The sequence below is a fragment of the Tachypleus tridentatus genome, chromosome 2, assembly GCF_004210375.1.
Source record: "Tachypleus tridentatus isolate NWPU-2018 chromosome 2, ASM421037v1, whole genome shotgun sequence".
Taxonomy (NCBI): domain Eukaryota; kingdom Metazoa; phylum Arthropoda; class Merostomata; order Xiphosura; family Limulidae; genus Tachypleus; species Tachypleus tridentatus.
In genome coordinates this window covers 61,012,985-61,028,683 of record NC_134826.1, presented here as the reverse complement: position 1 = coordinate 61,028,683, position 15,699 = coordinate 61,012,985, and the positions used below count along the sequence as shown (strand labels likewise).

At 33.8% G+C, this 15,699-nt stretch overlaps 1 protein-coding gene across 1 annotated transcript in view; it reads left to right on the top strand.

Annotated features, from left to right (window-relative positions):
- Window positions 1-15,699, top strand: part of LOC143243945 (uncharacterized) — a 39,424-nt gene that overhangs the window by 2,264 nt on the left and 21,461 nt on the right. The window contains exon 2 of the mRNA XM_076487796.1: window positions 7,805-7,993. Within this exon, the coding sequence (XP_076343911.1) occupies window positions 7,805-7,993 (189 nt within the window). The remainder of the gene's footprint in view (window positions 1-7,804; window positions 7,994-15,699) is intronic.

The following is a 15,699-nucleotide window of genomic DNA, read 5'->3' as shown; positions in this document are numbered from 1 at the left end:
AAAAACCCACTTGAAATAAAAATGCATCTCAGAACGGCTGGCGTGGGTATCAACACTTTTATTGATAAGCAGAGAACAATGTTTTGATATATTGTGTGCTGTTGCCTGGGTGATCTGGGTATTTTTTGCCATTGACCCTTTTGCTCGTATATTCTTACTTAATGATGGTGAATTTTGCTTACTATGTCAAAATGTAGCTCTTCTCAATGTAATTCCATTACAACTTTATATCACTTGTTATCTGACGTATTGAATAAAATTGTTTTAATATAATGTGCTCAACCCTATATACATACATATTTGTACATGTACAAATGCAACAGAGTAGGTCATTACTACACGTATTAACATCTTTAATTTTTTGTGCATTTGGTCATCACAGCTGATATATCATTTGCAGTATCCTCAGAAATTTAAAAACTTTTAGGTTAACTGGCTGGTAAAAGATTCAAATCACTGGTACCCCATATACTTTATTTTAACACTGTTTATGGAAGCTTTCTTTTCCCAATTCTGTATAAGCTTAAAACCTAAATAATAATAAAAAGTTTTTCACTACGTAAGTTTCCATTGAATCGTGTACCAAGTGATAAATGCACAGTTAGCATTAGAGATGTTGAGAAAACCCACTTGTTGAGAAATATATATGCAAAAACGGCTCGTTTGGGTTAAGAAAATATTTTACGTAGAAGAGCGAACAATGTTTCGACCTTCTTTGGTCATCGTCAGGTTCACAAAGAAAGAAAGAGGTAACTGAGTGTCGGAATGTAGAGTGCGGTGTTAGATGTTTGAATATATAATTTTATTTTATTATATTTAATATAGGTATAAAGGTGTTCCTTTATATTGGTCTATTTTGGGTTTAAGTTGTTTTATAAGTAAGGCTTCTTTAATTTTGCGTTTGTTTATGTTTGTTTCTTTATTTAGTATTTTGAGTGTTTTCTATGGTTATGTTGTGTTTATTTGACTTGCAGTGTTTGAAAACATGTAAAGATGACTTTTTATGTTCTTTGAATCTGGTTTCCATTTTTCTACTTGTTTCTCCAATATAGAAGTCGTGGCAGTTATCACATTGTATTATATAAATAATGTTGGTGTGATGTTTGTCAGTGTAGTTTTTACATAGTATAGACCTCAGTTTTGTGCCTGGTTTTTGAATAATTTTGGTATTAACTGGAATGTCATATTTTGTTTCTAGTTCTTGCCAAATGTTGGTTATTTGTCTGCTGATGTCGGGAATATATGGTATGCAGCAGTATATGGTTTCGTGATTTTTTGATTCGTGAGATATATGTACTTTTGTTGGTTGATTTTGCTTTCTGTCTAGGTGTGTGCGTATAATGTTTTCTAGGGTTTGTGGAGGAAACTTATTGATGTTGATGAAGTATTGTTTTATTTTGTCTAATTCATTGTTAATTTTATTTGGTGAGAATAGTTTTATGGCTGTGTTTATTTGGTTTCTTAGTATATTGAGTTTTTGTTTTGTTTCATGTGCTGAGTCCCAAGGAATGTATAGTCCAGTATGTGTGATTTTTCAGTGGATTTCTGTTTTGAATTGTGTGTCGGTTCTTGTAATTTTGAGGTTAAGAAATGATATTTGATTACTTTCTTCTTGTTCACATGTGAAGTTAATGTTGGGATGTATAGCGTTAATGTGATTGAAAAACTTAAGTGTGAGTTCTGTAGATGTGAATCCCGCAATCGTGTCGTCTACATATCTGTACCAGTATAGTGGTTGATGTAATGCCGTGTTAATTGCTTGTGTTTCAACTTGTGTCATATAAATATTGGCTATAACTGGTGATACTGGGTTGTCCATGCTTAGGCCATTTGTTTGTATATAGTTGTGGTTGTTGAACATGAAGTTTGTCTTTATCGTGGTGAATTGTATGAGGGTTGCTAATTGGTTGCTGGGAATGTCTCTAGTTGAGTTAGGGTCTCGGATATAGAGTTCTAAGGCTATCTTGCAGGCTTCAGTGGTTGGAACTTCTGTAAAGAGGGATATAACATCAAAACTGGCCATTAAGGCTTTATGATTAAGTTGATTTAGATTAGACTTGAAATTAAAAGAGTCTTTGATGAATGAGCTGGCTGATGTTACATATTTGGAGAATGTCCATGCTGTGTATTTACCAAGATTGTAATTAAACGATTCATATGTGGACATTATTGGTCGTAATGGACAATCTGGTTTATGAGGTTTGGGGATGCCATATATTTGTGGTGTGCGTGAGTCGGTTTTACGTAGGTAGGAATAAAGTGTTTGTGAAATTGTGTTGGCTTTTTTCATTTGTAGTAGTAACTTGTTTAGTTGCATCTTGTGTGTCTTTGTTGGATTTGTATGTATTGGTTTAAATTTGTTCGTGTCTGATTGGATGTATTCATTTGTGTTCATTATGACTATAGCTTTACCTTTATCTGCTTTTGGAATTTTTATGTTTGTCTTGTTTTAGGTTTTTAATGGAATTAATGTCTCTTTTTGTAAGATTGTTTTTTAGCTTTCTGTTTTGTGAAATTATGTTGATGGTTTTATGAGAAAATTCTTTGAAAGAATAAACCAATATAAAGAAACGCCTTTATACCTATATTAAATATAATAAAATAAAATTATATATTCAAACATCTAACACCACCCTCTACATTCCGACACTCAGTTACACAACCCCTTCCAAACATGTGGTCAGCTTCAGGTCAATTACCTTTTTCTTTCTTCGTGAACCTGACGATGACCAAAGAAGGTCAAAACGTTGTTCGCTCTTCTACGTAAAATATTTTCTCAACCCAAATGAGCCGTTTTTGCATATACATAGTTAGCACATTCTGCCTTCCATTTAGTACTGTGTTTATTCTACGTGTACATGTAATCCAGGCATAAGTCTTTTCAAAGAGTTTTGAAAGTATTTCAGATCTAAAATTTCAAATATAAACCAAATGGTATGTTATATTACAAAACAGTCAATGTATTTTTAGATTTTTTTTGATATTTGTTATTTTTCAGTTTAATAAACTGAAGTATGAGTGAGATATGAGTGAAATAGTAAAGAACAATGTGTTATAGTTGCAAATATGGACTAAGCATTGGCACTTGGGAATGTTTTCTGATCCATTAAGGTGTATCCTCAGGAAAAGTGTCTGAACTGGTATTTATTGTTTCATATTTAACATTGACTTACTCTGTGGCCACGTTTTGTTTTTTTGACTTAAATGAGTGATTTTATGCTGTCTATTGGTTATATAATTGTTGCAGTAAGTTGTGTGGAGGTATTTTCTTTAACACTTTTTAAAATGTTGGAATACATCTTGTAAATCCCTCTCTGTCTTTTTTTTTTTAATTGGGGGCTAATAATCAATGGGACAGTAAAAAGTCTATTTGGCTAATGATCTTTTCCAGCCATTAGTTATGCAAATTAATTGTTGGAAAGGCTAATTTCAAACCGTGACTGATAATTTAACTGATTGATAATATTTATCAATAGTGGAAGAATCATTTAAATAATAAAAATGTTATGTTGTGTAAGAAAGACAAACTGGAGCAATGAAGTTTTACAAAAGAGAACATCTTGTGTCAATATAAAACCTTTTAATTTTGTTAGGGATATTAGCAATACATCAATTTATAAATTATTTCAGTTTCTTTGAACAAGCTAAGTTTTTCAGTAATTATTTAATTCTTCCCTGAAGTTACTAATAATTAGTTAATGTGCTTTAATGTGTATGTAAACATACACATTTGAACACTACTCAAGGCAGGCATATCTCACAAAAGTTAAAATGATATCCACTTTAATCAGAAACTGATGCCCCTAGACCACAGCTGTCTGGATTTATAGATCTTACAGTACCACTGAATGTTTTTTAAAGTTCAACTTAAAATTATTTGAAGTAATTGAGTTGTCTAAAAATTGATTTTTTAAATTATTTCAATTTGTTGCTGATCAGTATCACTGAGGTGCTTACTGTCTAGTTGTTGAATAAGAACTAAAATCAAACTAAGAAATGGTAACAATTTAAAACAATTTAAAGTAGCACTGATTGAAAACCTTTATTTGAAGATGCAAGTTTGGTGTGTGTGTGTGTGTGTGTGTAAGGGTGAACTTAAGAATATAACATCCAGACAATTGAATGAGGGTCTCATGTAATAAGGTCTCAAATGAATGATTGTCAACCTCAACTCACTTGTTCATTGTTGGAACAAGGATGCATAATGTATTCAAAAGATATGCTTTCTTATTTTCTAAAATATGGATATGGGTAAACAATTGAGGGTGGAGCTGTGGACAGTGGGTACATTCATACCACTTCAGCAACTACTGGAACTTTGTTTCTCCACAAATTTTATATTTAGTGCTACTGTAATCATAATTGTAAAATTCTATATAAGCTGAGTAATATATGCTGATAGTTAAGACAACTCAGTTGAGACAGTCATGATCTTACATTACACATACAGGCATTCTCAAGCTTAAGCTTCTTGTTTGGAAGTTAAGAGGTCCTTCCCATGGCCTAAGTGTTTAACTTGTAAAATTGCCTTGTATTTTTTGCAGTCTCTCTTTACACCCATAATAGACGTTCATCAAAGGAAATGGCATGCTTATCAACGTGCTAACCATATCTCAGTTTCTGACAGCTGTGAGACTTGAATCTAGCACTGTCTACTATTGTCTTATATAAGGCAGCTTTATCAACTACATTTCAATACTCTATAGATCAGAAATTATTTAAGTCCCCAGTGCTATCCTGCTTTCTCAAATCATATTACATCCTTTTTAGTTACCTAATTGGGATATTGATTAAGATGGTACAACATGCTTTGTTTAGACATCCATTCAACCCATTAGCCCTCTATTACTCTACTTATGTCTTCTATACCTAGAAAGGCCCTTCCTATCTGAGACTGGCAGCCAGGGAATGAGATAAATCTTTATTCTTATCTCTGTGACTACTCGGACCCCAATAACTTATGTCCAGCAGGAAAGAGGTGTTGTGTGGCTTGTGCTAACTTCTTTAAAGGTGATAGACATGGCCTTTTTATTCATTGGGATTCTTCAGTTTTTCAATGGTTTATATCCCATTCATTACCTTTACAAGATGGGTTTGCATATTGTTTATTCTGTGCTAACTTTGCAGGCAAGAAAACTCTCGTGGGTCATGTCTCATCAGATTTGCATTGTTTGTTAACAAGGTTAACCTGAAGATGACCTAAGAAAGTTGAAATATTCTCTGCTTTATTTGGTAAAAGTGTGTTAATACCTATACCAGCTGTCTGGATATACATTTTTACTTCAAGTGGGTTTCTTTTCATCATGAATCTCATAAGATTTGTCACACTTCTCTGTCTTTAGCTGCCCAGTTTAACTGCCCACTGGAGGACATTATGCAGGCTAGTATGTAGACTTCTCCCAATAATGTTATCTCACATAACTTAAACCATCTGGCAGTTACCTCTTCTGAGGGTTTTTGCCTAACTCCTGTGGCATTTTGATCACATCAACTAGATTATAAGCAGGGGTGGAGTATTTTTTTATGCCTCTGATCTCTTTACAGTGTCTGTTACCACTTTATAGCAAATGTTGCCCAAATAAGTGTGCTTTTATTCAATAAATTCTGCTCTAGCAATTATTGTTCTAGTATACTTTATACAGGTTGCAACAAGCTCTGTAGAAATTAGGTGTTTTATAAGACCACCAACGAGCTGAACAGGTAATGTTGCTGTACTATGATGAACTGCCATTCTTGAACTATCATGAATAAGGCATAAACAGATTTTGCTGATTACTGGATTTATGGAACTTGGTTCACCTGTTGTAGTGTTTCTCAGGACACCCTTGTGCACATTACCCCCCCAGATTCTATTAGTGGTGCTATGGGAGTCCTTACTACACTCAGTTCCTAGTTGCTAAGGTGGTGGACTGATGCTTTTCCTCCAGAGCATTAGAGTGAAATTCCTTCACTCTTGGAAAAGAGGGTAAAGTTGGGGGCCTTCCACTCTGGGTCCCTGGATGTTTTCCCCAGAAGTCGGTAGGAGAGGCAATAACCTGTATGGGAACTTAATCATAACACAAGCTCAAATTTGATGCTTCTTTACGTGTGCACCACCCTTCTTTTTTGATCAATACAGTTTCAGTACAGGGGCTGTTCAAAAAATATACGGACTGACGTCATAAAACAAAATGTACTTTATTTAGAAGTTACAGGTCTGGGACCCCTTCAAAGTACTCTCCTCCCCAACGCTCACACTTATCCCAATGGTGTTTCCACTTGTTGAAACAGTCCTGGTACGCTTCTTTTGTAATGTCCTCCAGCTCCTACGTCGCATTTGCCTTAATCTCGGGAATCGTCTCAAATCTTCTTCCTTTCAAGGGTATTTTGAGTTTAGGGAACAAGAAAAAATTGCAAGGAGCAAGGTCAGGTGAGTAGGGGGGTGGGGAAGAACAGTGATCGAGTGTTTGGCCAAAAACTCATGAGTTCTGAGGGCTGAATGGGCACAAATTTCGCAGCAACACTGTGCATCTTCAATTTTTCGGTCAAAATCTCATAACAAGATCCAACTGATATCCCACACTCTTCAGCAAGCTCCCTGACAGTCAGACGTCGATTTGCCCACACCAGGGTGTTGATTTTGTCGACGTGTGGGTCGTTAGTTGACGTGGAAGGACGTCCAGGACGCTCATCATCTTCAATGGACTGTTGACCATCCTTAAAACGTTCATGCCACTTGAAACATGCTGCACGCTTCATAGCAACATCACCGTAAGCCGTGTTAAGCATAGCAAAAGTTTCAGTCGCAGGGATTTCCAAGTTTAACACAAAATTTCACAGCAAGTCGTTGCTCCTTCAGGTCATTCATTCTGAAATCCGCCAAACGAAAAAATCACACTTCACTTAAAACCGTGTAGCTAATACACAAATGAAGATATCTGCAATCAGGAAATGGTGTCGTAATCAGCTGATTTGTGCGAACCTAGCGACACCAAGCGGATTCCCCTGGAACCAACTGGATCCGCGCAATTCAAACAGTCCTCGTATTTTTTGAACAGACCTCTACATTGTTCTTAAATGGAAGAGGGTCTACTGTCTCTTCACAATTCCAAATACAGACATTCTAATTTGTGATGACGAGAAACCCACTTGAAATACAATTGTATCTTTGAATGGCTGGTATGGATATGTTAACACTTTTATTGATAACCAGAGAACAATGTTCTGACCTTCATAGGAAGGTTGAAACATTGTTCTCTGGTTATCAATAAAAGTGTTAATACCCATATCAGCTGTTCTGAGATAGACATTCTAGAGCATTGGTTGAACACAGTTCTCCACATCCTTCCCGTAATTCTGTGTGCCAGTGGAATGTAACTTGCCCACACAGATACGTTCTGTTCCCTTTGACTGAGTAAGGCATACTCAAATCCCATCATTCCAAGCCTGAGGTGTTGCCTTTCAGGCTTTTTCAGGTGGTGGGAAAGTTTGCCGATTCATTGTTGCTCAATTTCTTGTGATAATTTTACAATATTCTTAGGAAAAGTCTGTCAAAATAATGTAATTAAAATAAGCTGTTATTTTTGTGATGTAATATCACATTTTTGTGTATAATGACCATGGCTAAAGCTAAGTGTCATCTTTCTGCTCTTGTTAAAATTTTAAATGCTATAGCTGTACCTGTATTGGTATATATTTATTTTCCTTACTGTAAGAAACATGTTTAATTACATTATTTGTTATGGTTATCTCAGCACATTCAGGTTATTTGTAAAATAAGATAATTTCTGATTTTAAAACACAACAGAACTTTTCTGTTTAATAGGAGACATTTGTTGAAGATTCCCCTGGTGTGGCTCGGCATGTTATCGGGATAGTGCACAATGCAGCTTACAACTTACCAGATTTGTTGGAACTTATGGCTGACAAATACCCTAACCTGGTTGTTAAGATGGGTACATTGACTAGGACCTCGGATATTGAGACAACTACAATGGCTAAATGTAGAGAACAAGTAAGTAAAAACTCCTGAATTATCTTGAAAACTATAATTTAGTGCTAATGATAGGCAATTTAACTGTGATCTAGGATATTACACCTACTATGGCTAAGTGTAGAGAACAAATGTGATATCACTCTATGCTTGGATTTCTTACAGAGCAGTTAGGACCCATTAACAGAAGGTATGAAGGACACCATGTCATAGTGTTTGTTGTCAAATGCAATTCAAAATAAGTTTCATTTTATCCAAAATTAAATAAAAATGTTACAGAAAATTTCAGTCTCTGCATAAATCAACCTAGCAGAAAAGAACCTAGCTTTAAATTCTTTAAAAAAATTAGTTATAGAACCAGGTTTGCTCTTGCTTGCAAGAGTAGGGAAGGCCAGAGCCATTATATGGTTTGCCAATAGAAAAACCTTTTTTTTTTACTCTGGAATGCTATGTGCTTTCTTTCTTGCAAGGAAATGCCATTAATTGTCAGTGAATCTGGGTCATGGCCAGAGATAGAATGACATGTTAGATTTGTTTTCTTGAATGACTTTGTTTGAACAAAAGAAAAACAAAAATGTCAAAAAATGTAAAGCTTACTTAAGGGAGAAATAACACAATACTGTCCTGTGTCACACTTATTTATCCCTTTTATTTCATTGTTGACCCTGAAACTATAAAAAGTAACCTAAAATTCATGTTGCTCAAGAAAATGTTCTTGCTCCTCTAAAGCCATTTGACAAACAATTTAGTTGAAACAACTTTGCCAAAACACTACTATAAAAAAAAGTAATTGCACTCCTTTTGTTAAGGGGGGGGGGTCTACAGATTGTGCTTCATCAAAATAAACTAAAATATTAGAACACCCCTGTAACAAAGAAAACATGGCCATACCCTTTAACAATGATATCACCAAAAAAATGCCAATTGGCAAATTCAGGTTCTGGATATAGGCTTAGCATTACAAGGAGTTAGGTTTGTTTGCATGAGCAGTTTTATTTGTTGTAGCTAAACTGGTAGAAAACACAATGTAAACAAAAAAATATGTTGTATTATCCTGTACCACACTAGTAAGTAAAACCTCCAAAATGGTGATGAAATTTATAAGTTGTTACATTAGTTAGACTACCAACACTTTGTGATTTGTGTAATTGAGCAAAATAAGTTTCTTAAACAGTTGCAAAATTGGTTATAAGTGATGGTCAATCCCACTTTTCGTTGGTAAAAGAGTAGCCCAAGAATTGGCGATGGGTGGTGATGACTAGCTGCCTTCTCTCTCGTCTTACACTGCTGATTAGGGACGGCTAGCACAGATAGTCCTTGAGTAGCTTTGTACAAAATAAAAAAAATAATTGAAATTTGTTACAAAACTTCTCTGATTAAATTTTGAATCTAACACTGTAAGAGATCATGATATGCACACATCAACCTGATCATACAGACAGTTAAGTGATTATAATCAACTAATCAGTTATTCTCATGTGCAACTAATTTTCGTATATGCAGTTGTTTTGTTTTTTAAAGAATCCTTCATTTAATTATATTTTATATCTTCTGTTGGAACAATAAGAATAAATGACTTTTCATTCCTAACCTGTTGCAGACAATAAGACCTGTAGCAAGTTTAAAATACATTTAACACCAGCGTGTGGGTTTCTCTACACAGATTTTACAAGATTATTGAAGTAAAATAAACTAATTTTTGTTTAAAATAATTTTCTTCAGATTTCATATGATAAACCTAGTATATTCCTTTTTTCATAAATGAAAACATTTACTGTATAGGAAGATCACTTATAATGACAGTAGGTGACATTTTTGCAAAGTTTAAAATTATAAGGCAAAATGCTATAGGAATTATTAATATTCTGGTAATGTGAAAAAAATTCTAAAACCTTAATTACAAATATTTTGGATTTTTTTTCTTGTTCAATCATCATTGTGAGAAACTTAAAATATACTTCACTTTATAAGTGTAAAAGCACCCTCAGCTTTTAAGCAAAAAGTTGTTGATGTTGGTGGAATTTTAGAAAGAACACATTAAACCAACTACTATTTTTTACATTTTAGAAATACAGGATAGAAGAAACTAGAAACGTGCTTGCTGTTAAGTTAATAAATGGTACAATTTTATCAGGCAGAGTTCAAACACTAGACAATAGCTATACTTTAGTTTTATGTTTTCAATGTTTCCTACCTAGCTGGAACTAGCTGTAATTGAATAGGGGCCATGTTTGTATTAATAAGTTGGAGTTTAATGATATCACGTGTTACTAGACTGGAGTTAGTGCAGAAATGGCATGTATTAAATGATAATCTTGGCTTATCAGTCTGAAGACAAATACAACTTGCCACATCTCAGATTTGTTGTTCTAAGATTTCACCAGCAGACTGTTATTTCTGTGTAGAACAGTATCATGTTAAAAACTTAGGTGCAGTTACTCTACAAATGAAATTTCTGTTTGTGACATCTAACTTTTCCCACTATTAACCCCTCACATATTAGTTTTATATTTCTTTACTTCTTTACAAATGTTAGTTTGCCAGTGATGTTACATCACATTTCGAACCTTGTATTCTTATTATTACCATTTTCAATCATATTTGAATATGTTTTGTCCGTACAACTTTAACATCACATGGAGAAAAGATTAAGCTGAAAACATTCAGTTTAAGGTTTTCTAGATTTTATTACTGTTGTATTTAGTGGTGTTTTAATTCTTTTGTCCTTAGTCTTCTGTGCAGTTTTTTTGAGTCTGTATGCATCACTGTATGCATCAAATGAAATTTCTGTTTGTGACATCTAACTTTTCCCACTATTAACCCCTCACATATTAGTTTTATATTTCTTTACTTCTTTACAAATGTTAGTTTGCCAGTGATGTTACATCACATTTCGAACCTTGTATTCTTATTATTACCATTTTCAATCATATTTGAATATGTTTTGTCCATTACAACTTTAACATCACATGGAGAAAAGATTAAGCTGAAAACATTCAGTTTAAGGTTTTCTAGATTTTATTACTGTTGTATTTAGTGGTGTTTTAATTCTTTTGTCCTTAGTCTTCTGTGCAGTTTTTTGAGTCTGTATGCATCACTGTATGCATCAAATGAAATTTCTGTTTGTGACATCTAACTTTTCCCACTATTAACCCCTCACATATTAGTTTTATATTTCTTTACTTCTTTACAAATGTTAGTTTGCCAGTGATGTTACATCACATTTGAACCTTGTATTCTTATTATTACCATTTTCAATCATATTTGAATATGTTTTGTCCATTACAACTTTAACATCACATGGAGAAAAGATTAAGCTGAAAACATTCAGTTTAAGGTTTTCTAGATTTTATTACTGTTGTATTTAGTGGTGTTTTAATTCTTTTGTCCTTAGTCTTCTGTGCAGTTTTTTGAGTCTGTATGCATCACTGTTGTTGGTCTATCTCTAGTAATTTCTGAAAAATACAGTTAAATTTGCAAGTTATTGAGTACTCCATATTTTTTTTTAGTTAATAAAGAATAATGAATATTTACTTACCATAACTTTTTGTTAAAGCAATCTTACCTTAAGTGGTCCCCCACTGGGACAGATATAAGTCTATGGATTTACACTGCTAAAAGTAGAGGTTCAGTTCTTCTCGGTGGACACAGCAGACAACCCAACGTGACTTTGCTATAAGAAAAACTCACACACATACATACCTTAAGTAACATTGGTCTTGTTTTTAATAGCTTGTTCAAAGTGAGCATTGTATTAAGATGATAATGATAATCATAATGTACATATTTTGATTATTTAGATTGCTGGAATCAGTTTATTAATTATTTTGAATAATCAATAATTTTATGTGACACTAATCAATATATCATTTACTGAAATTAATCACGAGGTATGTTGTTTTAAATAGTAACACATTCATCTGTTTTGTGTGTTCTACTATAGTGAACTTCAACTAACAACTGTTGGTATCAGGGTTTACAACAGTACCAACAGCGTTTTTAATCATGCGACGTAAGCAGATATAAATTAAACTACTTCTCAGTTTGTTCTTATGGGGAAAATTATTTTTTCGTATCAACCCAAATTGTTAATTATCTGTAAACACGTGAGCTGATGACTATGGCAATGAATCATTTGAAATATAGACTTTCAGTTGGTTGTAAATGTAATGGGAATAGGCCTTGGAAATATCTATTAGCAAATTGCATACTAAAATATGTTAGAGGTACATGTGGAAAGTGGTTTCTGAATTTACATTGATTGCTCTTTAGCCACATGAAATTGAAGAGTATCAATGACAAAACTATAGAGAATATTTTACACTATATTTCATAGTTCTATAGTTCCAAAAGAGGATACCTTTCGACTCAAGAACAAATATCCAAATCCTCACACAAGAGGAATTTGAAGTTGTTTTTAAATACTTCCTTATACAATTAAAAACTTAAAACATATATAATATTAAAATTTGATTTATTGTCCATAGTTTAATGTGAAGTTTGTTCATATACCATGATAATTAAGTGATTTAATTAAATTTTGAATGTAACATACTAAAACATCTTGACATGCACAGTTTTACCTTCCTGCATTTTAAGGAGTAATCATGCATGCACCTACCTAATGTGCAGTCAGTCATATAGGCAGATTTTATTCTAAAGACAGCAATCACCAGTTTCTGATATTTCATGTTTTGACAATTTTCACAGTGAGATTCTCTTATTAAATGAAGCCAGAATTCAAAACTACTACATCAGTCATTTATAATTCTGTGAAACTGAAATACTAGAGATGTTTAGTTAAAATTCCGAAGTTGGGACATGTGGTAATAGATATTATTCTCCACATGTGTTACACTATAAATCAGTATTGGTACAGACTGCAAACCCTGATTGGAATGTGTTTTAAAATTTGTAAAATATATCTGAAATTTCTGTGATATTCATCTATAACTAAGCACAATTATAGACTAATTATTGAAAATGTTTAGAAATTCAATATCTTAATAAAAATAGAACTAATAATAAGAGAAATTAAACTATGTAATGATGTCTAAGAAAGAGATTAAATATTAATTCCAGGAAAATAACAAAATAGAATCGTGTAAGTGTGTGATATTCAGCACTGAGATACCAGTCAAGTCAGTTAATCAGGAAATGATTCATTTAGTTGTAGTTGGCATCTCTATCAAAAGTTAGCACTTTGATTATTTGTCACATTAAATATTAAAATGGCTTGGTGGCTGATACTAGAGTTGAATTGGTGTCTATTCCTTCTTCAGAGCAAGAAGAAGAGTGAACATTGATAATTCATGTATTTCTCCTCACTTATGAGTTGTAGATAATCGGATAGACTCATACGCATCCCAGTCCTAATCTGTATTGCTCTTATAATAATCCATGAAAATTATGTATAATGCCAGAAAGAATTGTTTCTTTCTTTTAGAAGCTGCACTTTATTGAACCAATCAGAAAAACAATAATAAAGATTATGCACTAAATGAGAGAGCACTGTCAAGAGAAACCAGTGATCATTATTTTGTTTATCATTTCAATTTATGAGATGTTAGGATGATTTTTGAGTAACTTTTTGTTAATGAAAAGTTTTTTTAAGTGGTTTGAGTGACATCATCGTAAGATAAATATTAATTTTAAAACAAGTCTTTCTTCACTAGCCATAGTAAAAAGTAATGATAATAATGGCATTTAACCTCATACCTCAGTGTCACTTGCTTCCACTGACAAGGCAAAAGAAAGGAAAATGCCTTCAAAGAAATGTGATAGAAGGAACAGGTGGCCAAGGGTTCTAAACAGGGTCTAAGTGAGACTGGAAAGAACTATAGAAAGATCCCAATCAGGCAAATGAACCAGATAAAGAAAAGAAGGAAGAAAAACTGAATGATGGGGGAAAAAGGCAAAAGGTGGCTGATTTCTAGTAAAGAAGTTTGAATGATGGGAGACAAAAGAATGTCACAGAACATCAAGATATGTGGAGAAAGGTGAATAGCATATAGGTGGAACAGAAAAGAAGAGGTCAATACAGGAAGAGGGCATTCACAGCCAGAACAAGTAATTTTGAATCTGGGAATAAAAGAGCAGAGGTTTCAAACATTCTATGACTTGCAGACAAAATGAGAAATTATGACCTTGGATGAGGTGCAAAGAAAAAAGGACTATGACATGGATCGGACATAGAGGTAGAGTCAGAAACAACCAAAAAATAAGACCAGCTATTTCAGATGAACAACCTCTTATGGAAGAAGGTGTGTTGCTGTAGATGAAGTCTACCAAGGAGAAGCAAAAAGTAACCAAATATTCAGAAAGGAATGGAAGTGAAGGCTGAGACTGTAAATGTAGCAAGCAAAAGTTCTTATGACATTATCAAAAGGTAGAGCATGAAACCAGTATATCATATAATGGTGTGCAAACACAAGGAAAAATCATGCTGATATTCGTATTAGGATGTTGAAAAGATATCCGAGACATTGTCTGTATACTTTCAAAGGCCAGGAGAAAACCTTATATGAGGAAGAAATTCCTTTATCCGAAAGTAAGGAATTGGTAGAAGTGATTCAGAGAAGTAATGATGAGGGGATGTCAGTCCCTAAAATTTCAGAGGACAAAGAAGAGATTATTATAGTAACCCAGAGTGGGACAAGTGATATTCTCTGTAATACTTAAGACCAAAAGTTGCAACATTTTTTCTTGAGAGAGTGGAAGTGCTGAGGATCAGAAGATTGAGAAAAACAATGTAGGAGGGGGAGAGACAGTAGGTGAGAACCTGATTAACCCAAGAGTTAACCATGAAATAACTCCACAAATTAGCTAAGAAGAAAAGTAGTTTCTCCACAGAATTCAAGGGAACTAGGTACAAATAGCTGTAGTCACTAGCTAAACAAATAAGTCTAACCCACTGGAAGGAAGACATCAAGAAGTGGTGGAGGGGCAAAAAGAGAACAGGCCAAGGAATATGAGGGGATGCACAGAAATAGGCAAGATGGGAAAGTAAAGAAGTGACAGAAAAATTACAAGTTGTTTTTACCCAAGAGGAACACCCAAAAGACTTTATGGCACATGAGTTAAACAGGCCAAATAAGGAAGGTGAATGATAGAATAAAGGTTGTCACATCTGAAGACCTCAACTACACATAACTCAAGTCAGGAGAAAGGTAATGACAAGACACTGGCCTTAATAGGGAAAAGAACTGGCTGAAGATAGCCTAGAAAAACTCTCCAGATCCTATTGGAGGACCTTAGATAGGAGATACGAAGAAAACAGATAGGAAGAAGCTACATCAAAAAGAAAGCAAAGAGAAGTTACTCCTGAAGATGAGGGTCAACATCTAAGCAGGCCAAACATGAATTTTCAAAGATCACTTTTTATCATGCTTTGAGGAATCATTTGCCATCTCATTCAGTTCTAGTAACAGTTACACTAATCTATTGTCATATTCAGTGTGACAGTTGTTATCCAAGAATGTAGAAAGTAAGGCAACTACAAGCCATATTAAAAGAATCCTGGAAATGAGAAGGAAGAGGCAGGAAAGAAATATGAAAATACATAGATACTGAAGTCGGGTGAAAGAGTAAGACTGTGGTATGAAAGCATGGGATAAAGAACATGAAGAAACATATGAAAAAGCATTGTGTAAACCTGACACAAGCAGCAAAAAGAGAAAGATATGAATGACATATTCCTCAACAGCAGATGATGAGGCCAGAGTAAA